This window comes from Sander lucioperca, chromosome 3, assembly GCF_008315115.2.
Source record: "Sander lucioperca isolate FBNREF2018 chromosome 3, SLUC_FBN_1.2, whole genome shotgun sequence".
NCBI classification, from domain to species: Eukaryota; Metazoa; Chordata; class Actinopteri; order Perciformes; family Percidae; genus Sander; species Sander lucioperca.
Window position 1 is genome coordinate 19,696,182 of NC_050175.1, and position 19,451 is coordinate 19,715,632.

Consider the following 19,451-nt stretch of genomic DNA (forward strand, 5'->3'; position numbering starts at 1 on the left):
TCAAATCAAATCGTATTAACATTTATATCAAAAGGATTTTTGACATCCAAGTTGTACATAAACTGTATAAAAAGTTTGACATTGCAATGAAATATTGTGACAGATGTACAACATTGCATTGATCTTTTTATCTTCACCCAGTTCTCGACCAGAATCTGGCACACATCTTTCATTCACTTGGTGTTTCTCTTTCGCATTAGCTTAATTACGGGTTGTTTTTTTTCTTTTTAAATCACTGGGGCTCTCGGGGCTGTGGATAGTGGTGTTTGTTGTTCATTAGTCTATGGACTGCACTGAAGGTAAATCTAAACAACTATTTTGCTCTGCTCATTCTTAAATCTGTTAATGGTTCTGCCAGGTTACTAATGAGCTGGCCTTCAGGACAAAAGTTCTGGCGATGTTTATAGTGCATGATAAAGAGAGGAATATGAAGAAAATGTCTAGGGAGAGATTAATGTAGGGTCTGCTGAAAATTAATCAGCCTTCTGTTTGCAATACTATTAGATAAGTCCCTCCATACATCGCTGTGCATTAAATATTTCTGAATTTACATGTGCAGTCAGTCTGCACTGCCCCTTGTTTACCTTGTTTTTTCCTGTGCATCATCATCATGACAATGCTGTATGTTCTTTGCACATGTTGAATAGTGTGATGCTGACTGCTATAGTTTATGTTGAGAGCTAGCCTTAATCTAAATCAGGAGGCAATACATTCAAATAAAAAACTCCATACTAGTTTAGCCAGGTTTAATCCAGAAAATGCACATTTGGAAACCATACTGATAGGGGACAGAGAAAACCCTGGAATCAGAAACATCTAGATCACATGCTGTCTTAGATAAACATGAGGGTGAATGGCCACATTGCTACTGAGCCATCCTCACTGCTTCCCGTATGCTGGTAATGAAAGGCGCCCTTATGGAGGTGAACAGAGTTGGGCTTTCTGCAAGGAACAGACACTTACAGTCTTACACAACCTTACGCATTTTCATGCCCGCCCACAGGTTGTTTACACATGCATCCTGCACCAACCTACTGTAAAGTAAGAGAAACAGGCACACACACAAATATGCTCCCTCTCAATTGGTTTTGCCACAAGGAAGACGGGGAGAGCTGGGTGGCAAAAGATAAGAGCTGAGGTGAGCGAGGGTTGGAAAGAGGTGCAGGCAAATTGAAGGAAACATCAATAGTAAGTGTCTTAGCTGGGCGCTGGGCCACTACGAGCCACCAGAAGAGCTTAAGCGTGCCTTGGCATAGATTGTGGAGCTGGAGGGATATTCACATTCTTCCACAAGAAATTCCACCATTTAGGGTTGTGTTGATGGTGGTGGTAAAAACAGTTTGAGGCACTGGCACAGACTCTTGGGTGAGTTAGAAAGCAGCGGCGTATTGTTTGCACTATTTCCATTTTTATCAAAACTTTTAATGATAGTTATGTGGGGTGGGGGGGTTCCTGCCCCCTGAAGAAGTATTCTCCATTTTGAGTATGAAAACAATTACACACCCTCTACAATCTGCCTCCACTTCTTATATGTTCCACAAAGCCTTTAAGGAGCTGATTTGGCATTGGCATAATTACAGTATGTTTAGGCCATTCCGCAGCTCTGACTGTATCCCTCTGGCATCCATATTCATGGTGCTCGCTCCTGGCCCCCTGTCTCAGTTGGGGACGTTTGATTTCCATCCCTACCTAACTTCTATCTTCCTTGCCTATCACCAGTAATCATGGTGAGGCTCAGGATAAAAAAGCCTCTCAGGCCAGTGGCCCACAAACAGAAGATTACAGCGATTCAGAAATTAAAGTCAGACGGGAGGCAGGCGGCGGGAATGAAGAAAGACGAGCAAGGGCCCTCCAGAGCCAAGAGATTTGCTCTGTTTCATTAATGCTGATTAACTTAATTCAAATCAATTCTCTGCGAGACATCACTGTGGTGGTAAACAACTCCTAATGCCATCTGCAGAGGCCACTGCAATAAAGCTGTTTTCTTCACACAATACCTTAATCCTAGTGTAGATTTACTCTACTTACCCTGGATATAGACATGCCCCAATGGCACCTGTGTGACTTAAGAGGCCAGAGCAAATCCACAAACTCGGGGGCAGGATTTATTTTAGTAATTGCCCATTTTTGGAAAATTGGAAAATCTAAATCTCTTGGACAAACCCCACAGGCTCTGGCCTTTAGTTAGGTTTGTTCCCATAAATGGCACCCTGGTCATAAGCCTATTTACATGTCAGCTATCAGAAAGTGAGGTGGATAAATTATTGAACAAATGCAATTTCCTTCCGACACGTCCCCCCTCACGGCCGGCATTTAGAAAACACAGTTGGGTGGTTTCAGGATGGGCCAACAGACAGAGAAGAGTGGAAATGAAATAGTTATTTGTGTAGATTTCTACCTGTTGTCATTTAGCTGTGTGTATCGAGGCTGAGGATCTGGGTCACCATCATTCACATCGTAGCTGGCATCCGGGTCCTAAATAAAGACGCAGATAAGCTGTTAGAGTCAGATGCAGAAATCAGTTTGGCAAATCATCAGTATTCAAAAATTTGCTAAATTTAAAACCTCAAAATCTGTCTGCACAGAAATTACTCTTAAAATCCATCAACCACAAATACGACACTAGCTTTAATTGGAAATCTGCTCTATTTATTCTGTTCTTATCTTCATTCTGTTTGCTGCTGCAGTGTACAGCCTTTCTATAGAAAACACAATGTTTCAGCTTATTTAGGAGTTAGACTTACGTAGTTCTGCATCAAGTCAGGATGGTTCTTCTCTATTCCATCATCCAGGATGGACACCACCACACCTTTACCCGTGTAGCCCAACTGCCACGCAGATTTGGCATTCAAGTCACGGTGGTTGCTGTTGTACTAAGGATGGAGAAAGAAAAACAACTTAGATGGAATTATCCAAGAGACACCTGAGTGCTGACAAGAATGTGCTTTAAACTAAATCTGGAAGGGCTTAACTCTATAAGAAAAATAAAGGCAATCATTTAAGACATTTTGATGAGACTGGGCTTTGGACTGAATCATCGGGAAAAAGGTGCAGCTTAATGCATTTCAGTCATTCTTCCTTAGTGAAAAGTTAAAGTTTCTCAATGAGGGGAAGGTGGTATTACAAGGTTACAGAGAGCATTTCTATTCTGAAAGCATCAATGTCATGCATGCATTTGTCGCATTTATTTTTAATACCAAGCAAAGCACCGGTGAACTGGATCATGGCAGACACAGTAATCATTCTGTATGCTTTTTGATATGCTTTTGACATTCAACTTGACCTTTCGTTAAGAGCCACGGCTGGCTTTTATCAACTTCAAAGCTCTTCTTTTTAAAGTGTACCGTCGGTTAATTATAATGTGTCTGATGTACTGCTGGCCACATTTTCCTCTTAGCTTTCAGACCCTGCAGTCTATCAGAGAGGATGATCATTAACACTACCATCAAGAAGAAAATCAATTAAAGCTGAAAGTTGTGATCTGCAATGCCGATTCAAATTTAAAAAAGGCCCTTTGTTGCCGACACGCTGAGTGTATAATAAATCTAAGGAGAGGCATGTGCAAGGTTTCATTTTGAATATTGCTAATTAAGGGAGTTATTTTCTTCCTTAAGATCAGCATTCCTTCTGCACACTGACATATTGAGCAGTATGTACAGCATGGACAGCTTGAGATTTCCACTTTGAGGCTTGCCCATGACTTATCATGTCTCATTATTTAGACAAATATCAAAAAAATATTAAATATTGATTGTAACAGCAGATGCTGACCATTAGCATCTGCCCACCATGGACACCCTGCCAACAAGCACACCCACCCTCTCCTCTGGTCTACCAGGTTCAGTTTTAATGAGGCACAGACTTATTTCCTGCTAGTTGAAAGCGGCAGCACATTCCTGCAACCTGAAAACTTTTGCTACAACTTTGCACTTCGGAACATATATTACTACAATAACTTATTATCTGAAATACACAGAATGTATTTTGATAATGGCAGACAATCTTTTTTTATGTAACTCAGCAGGGTGTAGATATTCGTACAGTATATAACCTGTCCACAAGTTCATTAACAACTAACATGATAACATAGTGGAATCTGTGAATAGTGGATCTGAGAAAAGTAAAAGTGTTGCTCTAGTTTTCATGTCCTTTTGTGTTTTAATGAGCTTTACAGCCTCATGGGATGCCCACACACTTAAACCACACCATAAAGGCAAGGCAAGGCAAGGCAGCTTTATTTGTATAGCACATTTCAGCAACAGGGCAATTCAAAGTGCTTTACATGAAAACAGATAAAAATTTTTAAAACAAATAAAATAAATAGAAATCAATCTTTATTTTTATGTGTTCCACTCACACAGGTTCAGCACCTCTTTAAAAAGAACCACACAGTGCATCATGTTTCTAAATATCAGTCCAGTAGATTTAATAATTTCTAATAAAAATGTCATAAAACATTTGTCATTTCTTTATGTGCCAACAAAGATGCTAGAGCTGCAACAATTAGTCAATTAATCGAAAGGCTGGTCGAAAGGCAATTAACAGCAACTATTTTGATAATGGATTTTTCAAACAACAAATTCCAATCATTTGCTGTTTCCAGCTTCTTAAATGTGAGGATTTGCTGCTTTTTCTTCAGTCACAAAAAAAGATATTTCACTCTGACTATCATATGATAGTCAGTGAAATATCTTTGGGTGTTGGATTATATTCAATTTGGGTTCTGAGAAATTATGATGGGCATTTCCTTTCTGACATTTTAGAAAAGAAAGGATTAATCAAGAAAATAATTGGAAGATTAACCGATAATTAAAATCATCATTAGCTGCAGCTCTAAAAGATACTAAAGAATGTGATTACGTTTTGCACAAAACGTTTCCTTATCCATATGCTTTACAGGCAGGCTTTAATATCAGTGAAATACTCGTAACTGTAGTGAACGCAGAATCTATTACATCTAGTCACATTAATACAACCAGGCAGCAGGCTCTTATCGCCTCCTTTGCCTTTCAAGTTGCCACTAACTACTCCAACACACTGGGGACGTCAGTCTGCCTCTGTTAAAGCAAAGACATTGTTGAAAAACTGGTGATGCAAGTCTGTTTGCATCACCATGAATTTCCTTCCGCCTGAAGCACCCTCACAGTAATTTAAGGAAGAGTGGAGCCGAACAGAAAATCTCGGGGGTTGTTAGTGCTGCTTTTAACAGGCCAACGTACCAGTGACATTCTTCAAGTCAAACGGAAAAATCAATCAACAGAGAACCAGAGCAATTCAAGGTGAATCACCCGTGTCTTTTCCTCTGCTTTCTCGCTTTGTTTCTATGTGGACTAAACCTTTAGTCTAGACTAAAACTTTAAAAAGCATGTAATTTACAATTCAAATGCACTCTGTGTACTCATGTTGTTTAAGCTGAATCCTTCAGGTGTAGTCACTCAGACTTGTGCTTTCGTGTTCTGCAAACAAGACACACAACAGCATTTCGCACAGAGATGGTATATTGGATTCATACAAGCTTGTCTTTTGACTCGGGGGGGAAAGATCACAGACCCAAATTTAATTAAGTGTATTGACTTTGGGTGGATAAAAAGCTCAACCAGTGTGCGCACCATTGAATGATGTCTCACAGACGAACACAAAACACACAGCACAGCCTTTTTGTTCAATGACGTTTCTGTTCAGCAGCGTTCATACTCACCAGGTACCACTGGTCTCTGAACTTGGGATCTAACGGTTCTACGAAAACATCCCTCTTTTTTCTCCGTTTCGACACTTGTTGCTCGGCCCAAGTCACCTAAACAAGGAGAGCACAAACACAGAAATAAACATGTAAAGATTAGCAATACAAACAAAACGGTGGTGAGGTAAGGTGATGCTCAGCGGAGAAAAAAAAGCCTCCAGCCACAAAGGTTACTGCTCACTGTGATAAAAAAAAACTAAAAACAGAACAAGAAATAATGATGTGCTGGACATAAGGGTCACCATGTCAAATGAATTAATAGAGATCCAAATTCTCAGCGGGAGGACAGCAGACAGAGTGAGATTAGAGGCACAGGGGTATCACTAATGAGACTCGCTGATGAACTCCAGAGCAGCCCGGGATTAATTAAAACTTCTGGATTAGTGTAAAATGAGATACACCTAAACAATTATGCACACTAACAATATACACACAAGATGTACAAATTAATTCATTCAAGTCTATCAACACAAACGTCTGCAGCAGGCTTTCATAATGTGCAAGCTCCTGCAGAAAGTGTTGTCAGAAGCAGAATGCATACAGTGAAAATAAGCCTGCATCTCACTCCCTCTGCAGAGTTGTGCTCGCTGTACAGAAAAAAACGCCCGAGTAGACGAGGACAGAAAAGAATGTGTCAGAGTAGGAAGACAGAGAACTGCCTGCCGCAAGGACGGAGCACCTGATTTGAAGGACAACCAAATCACAGAGCACCTCTCTCTCTCTCTCTCTCTCTCTCTCTCTCTCTGCGCCTCTGCAGATCACTAGAGACACAAGAGTAAAAAAGGAAAGAAGTAATGAAGGTCACATTAGCTGCTACATTGAACTGATGCCAATTCAACACTACCATATCATAACGGCATAATGGAATAATTTCACTTCAAGGAGCAGAGAGGTTTGTGTGCGGGTCCGTGTTAGCGTTCGCTCCCTCAGCTCAATCAGTCTAAGTGGAGGAGACGTTTCCACCAGGATTCATCTGATTCTTATTTGGAAGATGAGGTCAGCCCTGTGAGGTGCAGCTGCAGCAGTTTACACACAAAATGGGGTGCCAGCTTTTTTCACAATGAACATGCGCACTTAGGGAGCGACACAATTATGGGCCCTGAAGGGACTACTGCTGTTAACACAGATGGATATGTCGCCAGACATAGGAAATGGTAGATGAACAAAAAAAAGTAGCCAACCATTTTCACGCCATTGAGAATTCTTACTGTATATGTTCAGAATATACGTAAGAATATGTCTAAAAAAAAAAGAAAGAAAGCTGGCAATGTTAACTTTTTCTTTGTGCTGGCGTTGTCAGCCTAAGGGCTTCTGCTTTTGGAAGAAGAAATCTTATCTACTATACCACATTCAAAAAATAAATGCCTGTGTCCTATTTCTGAATTTTATTCTGTTTAATTCTCTTGCAGACACACAATGAAAAGATAAATCAAGGTGGTAAACATGTCGCAGAAAAATGTACAACTGGTCAGAAGCAGTTAAGTTGTATAAATTTGCCTTTCTCATTATAATGCAAAAGTTAATTCAATTTTGCTTTTCGTAGGACTGAATTAAATCTAATTAAACGTTGTCCTCTAAATCTAAAATGAATGACCTTATATTGGCTGCTCAATCTCATCTTCACTGAATCAATACATATTGATGTTATCAATATACATTTTTTAGAAGGAAAGTTTCAGTTCCCGAGAGTTTCACAAAACTATTCCTAAGTGACATTATTACTACATCTAATTAGTTTGAGAAAGAAGAACAGTTGTTGACGTGCTTCTCTCAGTCAGGCTTTAATATTGACTTTCTGTTTTAAAGAAAATGGCAGTATTGACTGAAATATCTACAGTCTGAGTGACAAAGACTCAGTTGTATGCAGGGAACATATTCAACGGCATGACAGTAGTCCGTGTAATTTTCAGTCCGATAGACACAAGCCATTTTCTCTTGCGTCATAAGGCGGTGTGTGTGATTTCCCCTCTTCCATTTCCTCAACTGCTTTTCAACATGAAATCCTGTATGAAACTTCTCTTTTCTCACATACGTAAAGGATAGTTCTCTGACTCGGTTCAAACATGACAGGATTCTTAAGAAAAAAGAGGCAATGTTTGTGCAGTATAAGTTTTCTAGGGCAACACAGGAAGTTATGTTTAATATACACAGCAATGGACTGTTTACTGCACCGTGTTTAGCTTGTGGAGCTTGTATTGCATCAAATGCTCCTAAAACCATCTCATTATCATTGCCGAGCATGGTGTAGCTTTTAATTCAATTGGCATTGTTTTGCATACTATAAACAAAACCAGCATATGTAAGTCACAGTATATGCTTAAATTAAATCTAAATTTGTCTCTTAAGGGTCTTGTTATGACATGACCATAAAAGCAATTAAACAATTACAGCAGCCACAAAGGTGTCACTGCAGTTTAGTCATCAATATTAAAGAATACATTTGTTTCTCAAAACGGAAATCTTTAAACTTGCCCAACTTAAGGTCGAACCACAGGGCCAGGCTCAACAAGAAAACAAGATAACATGACTGCTCAATCAAAGCTCATATACTTTCAGCAAACATGCGATTAAGCTTCAGTACAATAGCTACAGTTTCTGCTCCTTTTTAGCTGCAGACACCTCAGTGGCCAGTAATTTGTGCAGTCATCCTAATGTCACACACAGTTCTTGGAAGTGTCCATCAAAACACAGCATATACATGTCTTTGCTTTAGTCCTACTCATGAGGAAATGGTGGCACAGATTTGTGTTTTGGGTGTGTTCACAAACACACATTGGGGATGCTAAATCAGTAAACCCTTGGGGGAAAACTTCCTGAAAGCTGCATACTAGTACAGTAATTACCTTCATTTCAGTACTTTGTGTTCCATGCGTGGGAAGAAATACATAATTTCAGTTCAAATTAATCATTTAACACTGTTCAATTGTAAGTTGTATAAAGAGTCCTTACATTGTGAGTATGCCAGTGACCCTTCTGTTAAATTAACTATTTGAATATTTAACTAAACCTGAGATCAAAGTCCTCATTTCCACAAAAAAAAAAAAATTCTGCTCCCTATTCATATTCACAACAAACATAAACAAGAACAACACAAGTTGTATTTTTCAGCTTCAAACTCATAATTCATATTGAACGGTTCCCTACTTTTGGCAGGAGAGTAACAACAAACATTTCCATTTTGCAGTATTAATGTGAAGGGTCTTTTGAAAACTTTAATAGTCTGTGACAGAACACAGAGTCCAGAAGTTGACAAACAGCATTCTTCATTATAAATGGCCTTTGAAAATGGAAAACGGTGTCTATCTCATGCGTCCAGACGGATCCAGTGCAGAACTAATGTTCACAAACAGACTGCTCGGTTCGTGTTTAGGTGAAGAATCGTATCTGTCCAACAAATAGATTCCCAACCCTACTCATTTTGTCCCACCCAACTCTTTGTCCTTCTTCATTATATAAACATAGCATCCTCCCTCTGAGGCCAAACGGAAGCCTCAAATAAAGCATCATTACAATAAAGGAACACACTAGATCAGTGGCTTTGTCATTTATATTTATGCTAAAGCATGCTACTATTCTTGCTATAGTTATAAAACTGGAAATAAAACCAGTCAAACAAATGATGATAATGTTCTGCGCTTCTGAGCCACTCGTTGATTTGCTATGTCTGTCTTATTCCTTCTCTTCTTTTCGACAAACCAAACAAGAACACTAAAGCAAAGCAAACTGCCCGCTACAACAACATAATAAAACAGAAAACAGTAGAAGGCACGGAGTAAGTAGATAGAGCAGAGTTTTAAATCTTCAATAGAGCCTATTAACAAGGCTCTGTTAGCCAGTCTATGAGATCTGGCAGAGGTCCCGGTGCTTTTGTCAGTAATTAGACACTCTTCAAAGAGAGTTTACTGAGCCTTTTGTTCATGCTTCATCTCAACCAGTTCAAAAACTGCAGGGACCGTCTCTCTGGAATTAAAAAATTCCTCCCATTAGAAATATTTTTGCAATGTTTTACCTTTTTAGAAAAAATGATGACAATGAGAATCAAATTTGCAATGATCTGCTGGTTAATGAAAGCTCTGATCAGACTATTAATTGCAACACAGTTACAGAAATGGATCGATGTTTAGATCCAATAGTGTTTATACATTTTTTTAAAAGAAGGGGATTTGGTAAAAAATGGCAAACTATTGCAGCATTTGCATAGCTCCCTTGATTGAATAAACAAACAAATAGATAAAACTAAAAACTGGTAGATTCCTGTGGGTACTGACAAACTGACCTGACCCCTCCCGCACAGACAGGAGGACCTGGAACTATAACGCTCCCCTTTCTGTGAGGTGCTGTGGGGAAAAAAGAAATTCAACAACAGGAAATGGAGCTGCAGAGTAAAGGAAATCCCAAAGAGGGAGGTGGACCATTTGATGGATGCAAACAAAGCCAGCAGAAGTTGTTCTATTCCCAGTGTGCACCTGTAGTGTGTAGCTGCACAGCATGACGGCAGGGTCAGATTTCATTCACTTGTTTTATGGCAGTAGATTCATTTTGACATTTGCTTCTCCAGTGGCACTTGTATATACAGTATTTATATGGAGATTTATCTACATTACTAATACTGAAAGGAGTTGGACACAATTTAGATGTAACCATGTTCATATAATTTCCAGAGATTACAGAGACAGAAAGAAGAAGAGACAGCGTTATAAGAATGTGGAGAAAAGGGGAATAGCGGAAACGTTTTCTCACAATTCACAGTTGTGAGACAAGTTTCTGGTAGACTTCATCGTTAGGAGGAGAAGTCAGATCAGCGAGGAAACAAAGAATTCAACAACGCCTCGAGGAGCCTGAGCCAGTCTGCTGGATCAGCATTGGAGTCAGTTGGTCACTATTGGCTATATAAAGCCAGAGCCATTTCAGATTCATTGTTCATTTTAACCCATTGTGCTCTGGGTAGGCCAGCTGTCAAATGGCCCTGCTGCTCTGTGATAAAACACTTTAACGTTCTCCTGATGCACAGCGTTGTCAGCTAGGGAACCACGGAGGAGCATAAACAAATAAATAGCAGCCAGCAGTTCCAATTAATATTTTTCACATTGACAGCAAATTTCACCAAGCGATGCAAGAAAGGCTGCAAAAGTGACTGTTTTTTGTCTTTGCTTCAGCAACATTTAACAGCTACACAGCTGCTCTGAAGTGCAGCTGTCAACTGAAAATTACATGTAAACTTTTGAGTTTACTGAGCATGCAGAGAGGCTGTCTGAAAACAAACCTAATAAAAGGCCTTTGGACAGACCCTTTGTTATGTATTTGGTGTAGTCTGAAGATTGTTAAACAGCAATCAAAAAGCAATATTAGGCTCATTATTTTGGCTCAATTCTTTAGTGTCTATATGGGATCAAATAACATAATCATGTTCCCATAGGCATCCAGGAAGTGAGTGAAACTAAGCAAGTAAACTAAAGGGGGGGGTAAGGGGGTGCCTATTTTCAAGCTTTGTCTGAAGGGAGGCCCACAGTATATTATATTGTAGGAAAGCATTGATGTAAAGCTGTGATATGGAAACAGTTTTACCGTTATATAATCTGTACACATACTTAAAGTCCCAATCCCGACACGTTTTAAAGTATGTAAAAATACGCTGCCTGCTTTCTTTCGGTGCCCATTTTAATCGGGCTGTTCAGTTAAGACAAGTTGCGACGCGAAGCTCTGTGACCAGGGAGCAGACTGCTATTTTTTTTTTTTCCAAAGGTTTTAAAAGATTCTTTTAAAAGTATTCATACATCTACTTTCTCTGGCGCACACTCCCTTGTATTCCCACAGCTATGAATGTTAATTTTACACTCTTCCCTTTGTCCTTCCCAATGGGGTAAGACATAGACTAATTTTGAAACTTACTTCAAACTCTCTTGCAAAACAGCGAGACAATATAGAAACGTGTAATTTCAATTAGATCAGTCAAGGAGGAGGCAGTAGGTTTCACAGAAGAGCGCATGTATCTGGGGAGCAACAGCTCACCTCCGAGCACGCAGGTGAAAGGAAAACAAGCAGTGTGGATGCCGCGGCTCATCTGAGACAACCATTAAAAAAGGTGAAATATGAGGGCTAAGGTTTTGGTTCTTTGCCTTGTGGCTGTTAGCTTATTGTATTTCTCTTTCTTTTCTACTGTGCTTCTCCTTCTCATTGTAAGAAAAGAGCTCTGACCATTTTATCCATAGCTACAGTAAAGGCAACACCACAACCACCACTCATGGATGACACTTCAAATACAGCAACTGTACCCACACTTCCTCCCCACAGCATACTCCAAAACATCAATAAACGTTACGCACATCCATGAACACACAGTCCATCAATCATAACCCCTGAAATAAACTTCTTACCTTGGGATCTCTTGAAAGTCGGACTTGTGTCCCCCTGTGATCTGACAGCGATCTTTTCACCACTGTACGATGCCGGAAGTGATAATAATCTCCAAATACCTGAAAAGAAAACAGGATACGATCAGTTATCACATGAGGACATTTAAATCTGTAATCTGATAATAGCTCTACATCTGATAATAGCTTCAATGAAGTATGAATGACTCTGGTTGTGCTAAATCACTACCACTAAGCCCCTTTGTCAAAAATACAGAATGGTTGAGTACAGTATACCAGTCAGTACAAAACAGTGGAAAATACATAGCTGCATAACCAAATAACACATGAAGCCATGAATCAAACTACATATAAAAAAAGTCTCGATAAACAGGTGTAATCAATTTGGATACACGGCTCATAATGCAATAAAAATGGAGACCCAGAAACATGCATGTAGACTTCCGACCTTCACACTAGTTTCATACTTAAGTTAGGCAAATGTACATGTGTGGATCGAAACGCGTAATGTCCCACCCAACTCTTTGTCCTCTTTAAATATTTTTAAATATATATACATACATGCAGTAAATCCATTATTTATGAATATATTTTACAGCAGTGTTAACCACAGCGCTTTATAGCATCAACTGAAACAAAAGCAGAATCAAATAACCTTGATATTTGGATTGCCCTTTTCTCTCTATAGCAATCTTCTACTCAGGTGCCAGGAGGTTAACAAATCTCTCCCCAACCTTGCGACTGCAAATCATTTTCCCCTGTATTCTGCGGTGCCAAGTGAGGCTAATGGGCTGCATTAGCCGGTTAAAGGTGTGCTCACAATTAGAGAAGCCTATTTCCATTTTCATTACCAAAAACCCTAACCCAACTCCACCACCACAGTGACTTACGTATTCCTGTGTGGGAAACCTGATACATGACCCATAATCCTCTGTGCTCAGTCCAATTATTACCACTGTGTAATTAAGGTCATTAATAGAGCAGCGAGCTGCGACACACTTCAAAGAACACGTTGTCCGAGCAAAGAAACACACTCCACATCACAGCTGAGCAGTTTCAGAGGGAAGATAACTTGATGGCGTGGATCTACACGAGTACTGAAACAATTAGCCAAATAATTGATTAACAGAGAATACAACCTGATAACCCATTAATAATTCAAATTACTTACCAAGTAAAAGACCAACAGTTGCTGGTTACAGCCTCTCAAATTTGAGGATCTGCTTGCTTTTCTACAATTTCTACATTCAGCGTTAAATTCTGTGTTTAGAGCTAACCAATCAAACTTCTATGAGGTACTCAGGTGGTGTTAACTGCTCCATATGCACTACACTGTTAAATAATGACTTCACTGAAGAGAAAAAGGGGGGACAGTGAGTCATAAACAAAATTATTACAGCACACTGATTTTAGATGGGAGTTCAACATAATTATAGGCAGCATAAACATATGAAAGGAGAAAAATCCATACATATTTTGTCAACAGACTGGGATGCTTTGTGTCCCCGCAACGGTTGATGCACAGCTAAGGTACTGCAGTGTTTGTGTACTGCATTCTTTTACTAAAGAGTCCCGGTTCAGTCCCTCAACCTCCTCTGCTCCCATTTAATCACAGTAAACAGGCCGATTCCAGCCAGGCTGACACAAAAGGCCTCTGCACACAAAGCCAGTGGACAATAGGGAGGCAATAACCAAGAGGGAAGACATACTTTACAGTGATATTCAGCACAGAGGTGAAACCACCACCACAGTGTGTGTGTGTGTGTGTGTGTGTGTGTGTGTGTGTGTGTGTGTGTGTGTGTGTGTGTGTGTGACTGAGGAAGTGTTAGGGAAATTATGATACATACTTTCCCTCTTGTTATTTGTTAAACTGTTTGTATAGAACAATATTATATTCTTCCTCTGTCTGTTAAACTATTTGCATAGTAAGAAGCCATAACACTACTTGAACTCACAACATAACATGGGAGTCACTGTTTTGTCCTTGTCTAAAGCACGGTGTGTTCCTGAGGGCAAACATGCCCTCCCAGACCAGATAGGGGAGACGTCATAGTCTCTGACAAGATAACAATTGACGACATCTACTCTGTATCATGATTTATTACATTTCACTAGGTATTATAAAAAGCAGCTTTTGAGAGCTTTTCGTTAGGTCATTGTCTGTACTATTCTGTAGTGCAGAGACTGCCTCCTTGTTGGGTTCTCAAGTAAAATGAACTTTAATATAACTTCAGTGGCCCTGTCTATTATTTGATAATTAAATTATTCTAACAGGCAGTAAAACCATTAGAGAACTAGTTCAGAAAGAAAATGCAGGATATGCTCTGTACATCACATATTTATGATGCACAGTACTCAAGGCTTACTGAACAGTGCATGACTTCTTCCTAAAACTTCAACTACTAATTCTACATGTCTACACTTCTTTGAGAACGTAGATTTTAGATTAGATTTTTTTTTTTAAATCCGCAACAATTACAACAACCTCCCTACAAGCAAGAGAATAGGTCAAGACTGAGCAGCCTCTGACTGGACAGAGATTGGTTCTAAGATTTAAAAAAAAAAAAAAAAAAAAAAAACTTGTGCATATGCATGAGGCACAAATGCACAGATAAACACAGAGGTCACCTCACATTAAAAACAGCTCAACTGTGTCAAACATTTGCAGACACACACTCACACATTCTAGCTGCGCTATAAATGTCTACCCCTGCAGCTCAATCATCGTTTGGCAATCGGCAACAACACTTGAGTGCTTTATGTTTTCGACCATTTAATCTCAGGACCACAGTGTTTCTGTGGGGCTTAACTGCTTTCCACTGGAAAAAGGGCCATTTAAAACAAAGACATTCAGATGGAAAAAGGAAGTGGAAACACATGGACCAGGTCCAGGACTTGCGAGTGACCATTACTGATGTGATAAGCTGGGCACTGATAGAGCACAACAGGCTTAACCTGTACTCTCCGAGTGGCCTATTACCGAAGTGAGGCATTAATCCATCAACCTCATTAAAATGCGCGGTAACAGACAGCGGAAAATTACTGTCTGCTGGTTTGTTTGCATGTTTGCTGCCACCCTGCCTGCCAAATTTACCTTGTGGGAAAGCACTTATCAAAAGGTCTGGTTCCTCATCTCCAGTGACTGCTGACACATTTATGTTTTCCAAAGAACCAAACAATGTCTGGAGACAAAGTGGGAAAGAGGTTTGCGGGCTGCAATAAAGTGATATGAAACTGTTTTCCATATGTAACTGTGTGAATGTCAAGAACAAAGCCTGTGGATTTTGTAAATTTCAATTGAGAGGAGGCCGTAAATTGCAGTTAAACTACAGACACATCAATCCTGACACATTTCATATCAATCACGGCACATTTCCTTTCAATTTTGACATTTAACTGCATTTGATTTAGGGGTATCAGGATGTAGGAAATTACCATATTTTGTTTGTTTGTGTGTGTTGAGATAAATTGAGAAAATGAGACGTACGCAGTCACAGGTGATATAGCCGCCTAAAATAGTTCAGCAACTTGTTTATATAATGAGGCTGGAGTCTAACTACTCAGTGCGGGGAATGGGTAGGACAGGGACAGCTGGACAGGGACAGCTGGACGCAGCCAGCGTTTTCTGTTAAGGTGGGCAGAGCAGACCGAGCTACTGGTCTGCCTTTCTACCAAACTACACTTAGTCATTACGAGATTTGGTTTCTTCTCATTACCCCTGCCCCCCCCCACTTCTTTATTCATCCCACAGCAGTCATTCTGTCTCTCCTTACTCATAAGCCTTCAGTTTAATTTGGCATTTATGTTATGTGTTGTTAAACATGATAAGAACATAAGATCAATCAACGGTTTTGGTAGCTTTCACACTGCAGAGGTGTACACAGTTAGTAGGTGAAGTGTGCAGAAAACATGTCCAAATACATCTAAATCATCTAGAAATGAACTGTTACTTTGATGAAGTCTTAGAAGGCAAACTCAATCTTATTTATCAACACACCGTTCATTCTCAACAAGCTGCCGGCCACATTCCTCTACTGTGTTTATACAATAAATACAGATTTTGATTCTTGGCACAGTTCACGGTTTACCTGGATTGTTCTGAAGAAGTTAGATTAGTCCATAAAATGGTGTTGACAAAAACAAGTGGATTAAACTGGATGGTGAAATATGTAGTAGGGAGGACAGTTAGGAAATACCCCAATGACTTCAATATGGACTAATAATTCAGCCAGAGGGCCTTAGTTTAAGCTCCTATAACATAAAGTAGAGTACTTTATTCAATGTTTTGTAGTTGACGGAGGGCTGCTGTATACAAAAGTCACTATTCTCTCTGGAGGTCACTGAGTATCTTGTGAGTATCACGTCTCTATCACCAGACAATAAAAAAGACATTCTAAAGCTTTAAGTGCATCTTTCATATGCTTCTGCACAATGATTTCTTGGACTATTTAATAACCAATCCCTCAGTGTTGTCCTTCGTTTGACAATATGAAATCTTCTTTAGTCTGAACTCTTATTCCATCTTGTAGATCTGCAAAAAAAATGAATTATTCTGCTTACATCAGTTTACATTGTGCCATGTGCTCGGCTGTTTGCCCATGATTAGCGTTCCCACATCTGCAACCTTGCTATTAGTAACCCAGTCCTCATTTCTGCACCATTGTGACTCTTTGACGAAATAACCCTCCCCCTCAGGTCAAGATTGTAGAGTTGCAAAGCCTTAAAATACCACTTAAATACCATTTTTCCCTCTTCTACTCACACCTGACCTTGTTCTTGCATTAAGAAAAAATGTGAGCGAATTGCTTCCATTTCTTTTTCATGAATTAGGGACTCAAGAATGATTTTTAAAATCAAATTTTCCTCTTTGTGTTGGCTGAAAGAAAGGCAACAGCTAGTTTGCAACGTGGAAAACACTGCAACAACAAACACAGAATGTGATTCTAGTTAAGGTTTGTTTCAATATGCAGGCGGTGTTCTGATTTAGAATATCGGATTTGTGTTTTGCTGTCTTGTTATGCATTTGTCCATGTAAACTGTAGATTGTGTGCTCAGTGCTTAGGAGTACATTAATAGTTTCCCAATTACATTCAGGTAGAATTTTCAAAATTGTTTAACATTTCCAAATGTTTCTTTTCAAAGCCCAGATGCTAAATAGCTATATTTTGTTTTTGCTCCATCGGTTGCCCTCCCACTGTGCTGTGGAGCTTCTCTATCGATTCAATGATACCAACGTTTAAAAGTCACCACATTACAGTACAGTAAATAGAGTACAGTCAATGTTCTGGTTTGTAATATATATATATATATATATATATATATATATATATATATATATATATATATATATACACACACACACACATACTTTACAGTAGAGCTGGGGGTAAACGATTATTTATTAAACGATTAATCGGGCGATTATTTTATCGATTAGTCGACTAATCTAACGACTAATTGGACGATTAATATAACGATTCTTTTTCTGTTGCTCGATTAATAAAAACCATAATGTATCTCAAATAAATACCAAAAAATTCTTAATATATTTTATTAAACAATTTTGCACAGCAAAAAATCTTCTGCTTTACACAAAATAAAATAATTATTTTACTGTTATACAAAATGAAAGGCCAGCCTGTTTACTCTTTTACAGTACCAACATAACTCTCTTGTTCAAAAAAATCAAGTTGTAGTGCAAAAAATAAAAACACTGTGCAGTGCACAGTACAGACATTCCTTGGATTGTTTAACACAACATAACAGTCCCAACATAAAACCTGATGCATAATCAAACTGACTCTCTTAACTGCTATTCTGTAGGTTTACATGCTAATGCAGCTGTGCACTTTGGTGGTGCTAGGCTAACCAACGCATCTTAGCTCTCTGTGCAGTTTGTTCGTGCTAGGTTAGTAGCTAACGTTCACGTTAGCTAACGTTAGCTACTATAGATAGCTGTGTTCTGCAGCCGTAAGCTAGCTACCATTCAAGCCAACATTAGATGATAACTAACGTTAGCTAAACACAGCTGTCTAGGCGCCAGTAGCTAGCTAACGTTAACGTTAGCTACTAACCTAGCACGAACAAACTGCACGGAGAGCTAAGATAGTTAGCTAGCACCACCTAAGTGCGCAGGCTACACAACACACTACACAAACATGAAATGAATTTAGCCAACGTTAGTACTTGGGACTATATTTGAAGTATTCCCATACCTTCGATGATTAAGGGCGAGCTGTTTTTTTAGGACTTTTTCTTTTCATGGGGCTTTTTGCAGGGCTTTGTTGGGAATTCTGTGAGGAGGTTGCTGTTTCGTCCTCCATCCTGCAATGTTTTGGTCTCCCACATGTGTGTGTGGCGAAGCGTCGACGCAAAAATACGACGTCGACGTAATTTTGACGTCGATGCGTCGACGTCATCGACGCGTCGCTACAGGCCTACTTTACAGGTTCTTACAAGTTCAGATTATTGGAAGCTCCAGGTTATGGGTCGTTATGTTCCTGTAGTGGAAAAGAGCCAACTGAATGGTGGTGGTGTTGAGATGATGGCTTGCGTGCATTTGTCTGTGTTTGTGAGGGATACACATCTTTGCAGTGCTGCTACACCATCAGTCATATTCGATGACAGACAACTTATGTTTCCTGTTAATTGTTGGTGAAAGGGTGCATGCATAATTTCCGGAAGCATTTTGTTTACTTATTGGCAATACTGTTACTGTGATGTGATGCAATGATGGCAAACCCCATGACATTTTTACTACTTATTAACTTGTAAGTAGACAGTAAATGTCAATGTTGTACCAAGACTAAGATAAATACTACTTTTATTTATGGTAAACCTCTGAGATCACAATGTTAATAGTAATAAAAAGGGGAGATTATCCTATTGTATGTTGCATCATCCCCCCTGGGTCTCTGCATTAGTAGAAGAACTCGTCCACTGCAGTACACCTCGACTTTATGGAGTGGATGAGCGTGTAAAAAGTTTATAGTGTCATGGCAGAACTGCTGCAGGGCTGTTAGCTCACAGGTCGATGACAGCTGTCCTCAGATGACTAACTCTTCACAGTGAGGTCTTTATGGTGCTGCAATGGTAAAGTCAGACAAACACAAGACAGTGCAGTAGTTACGTAGGCTTTATAACACTACAGCTGCGGTTGAACAGAGTCAGTACAAACTATCATAATCAATTACAGAAAAGTCAATCCGTTTGAGAAGTAGACAGACAATCAGTCTGTGCAGTGTTGTTTCCAACTGTTGTAAAAAGACAACGTGACATGATTAGCTATATCATGGATATCCAGTAATGCTTATGGATATTTGCCCTTTATATCCATCTTT

The 19,451-nt window shown here is 39.4% G+C and overlaps 1 protein-coding gene across 5 annotated transcripts in view; it reads right to left on the minus strand.

The window, feature by feature from the left end:
- furina (furin (paired basic amino acid cleaving enzyme) a) overlaps positions 1-19,451 on the minus strand; it is an 83,024-nt gene that overhangs the window by 29,356 nt on the left and 34,217 nt on the right. For all 5 annotated transcript variants that reach the window (XM_035999440.1, XM_035999443.1, XM_035999442.1 and 2 more), the window contains exons 3-6: positions 12,115-12,213; positions 5,699-5,794; positions 2,745-2,873; positions 2,399-2,475 (exon numbers count right to left, since the gene is read on the minus strand). In XM_035999440.1, coding sequence (XP_035855333.1) covers positions 2,399-2,475; positions 2,745-2,873; positions 5,699-5,794; positions 12,115-12,213 — 401 coding nt within the window. The remainder of the gene's footprint in view (positions 1-2,398; positions 2,476-2,744; positions 2,874-5,698; positions 5,795-12,114; positions 12,214-19,451) is intronic.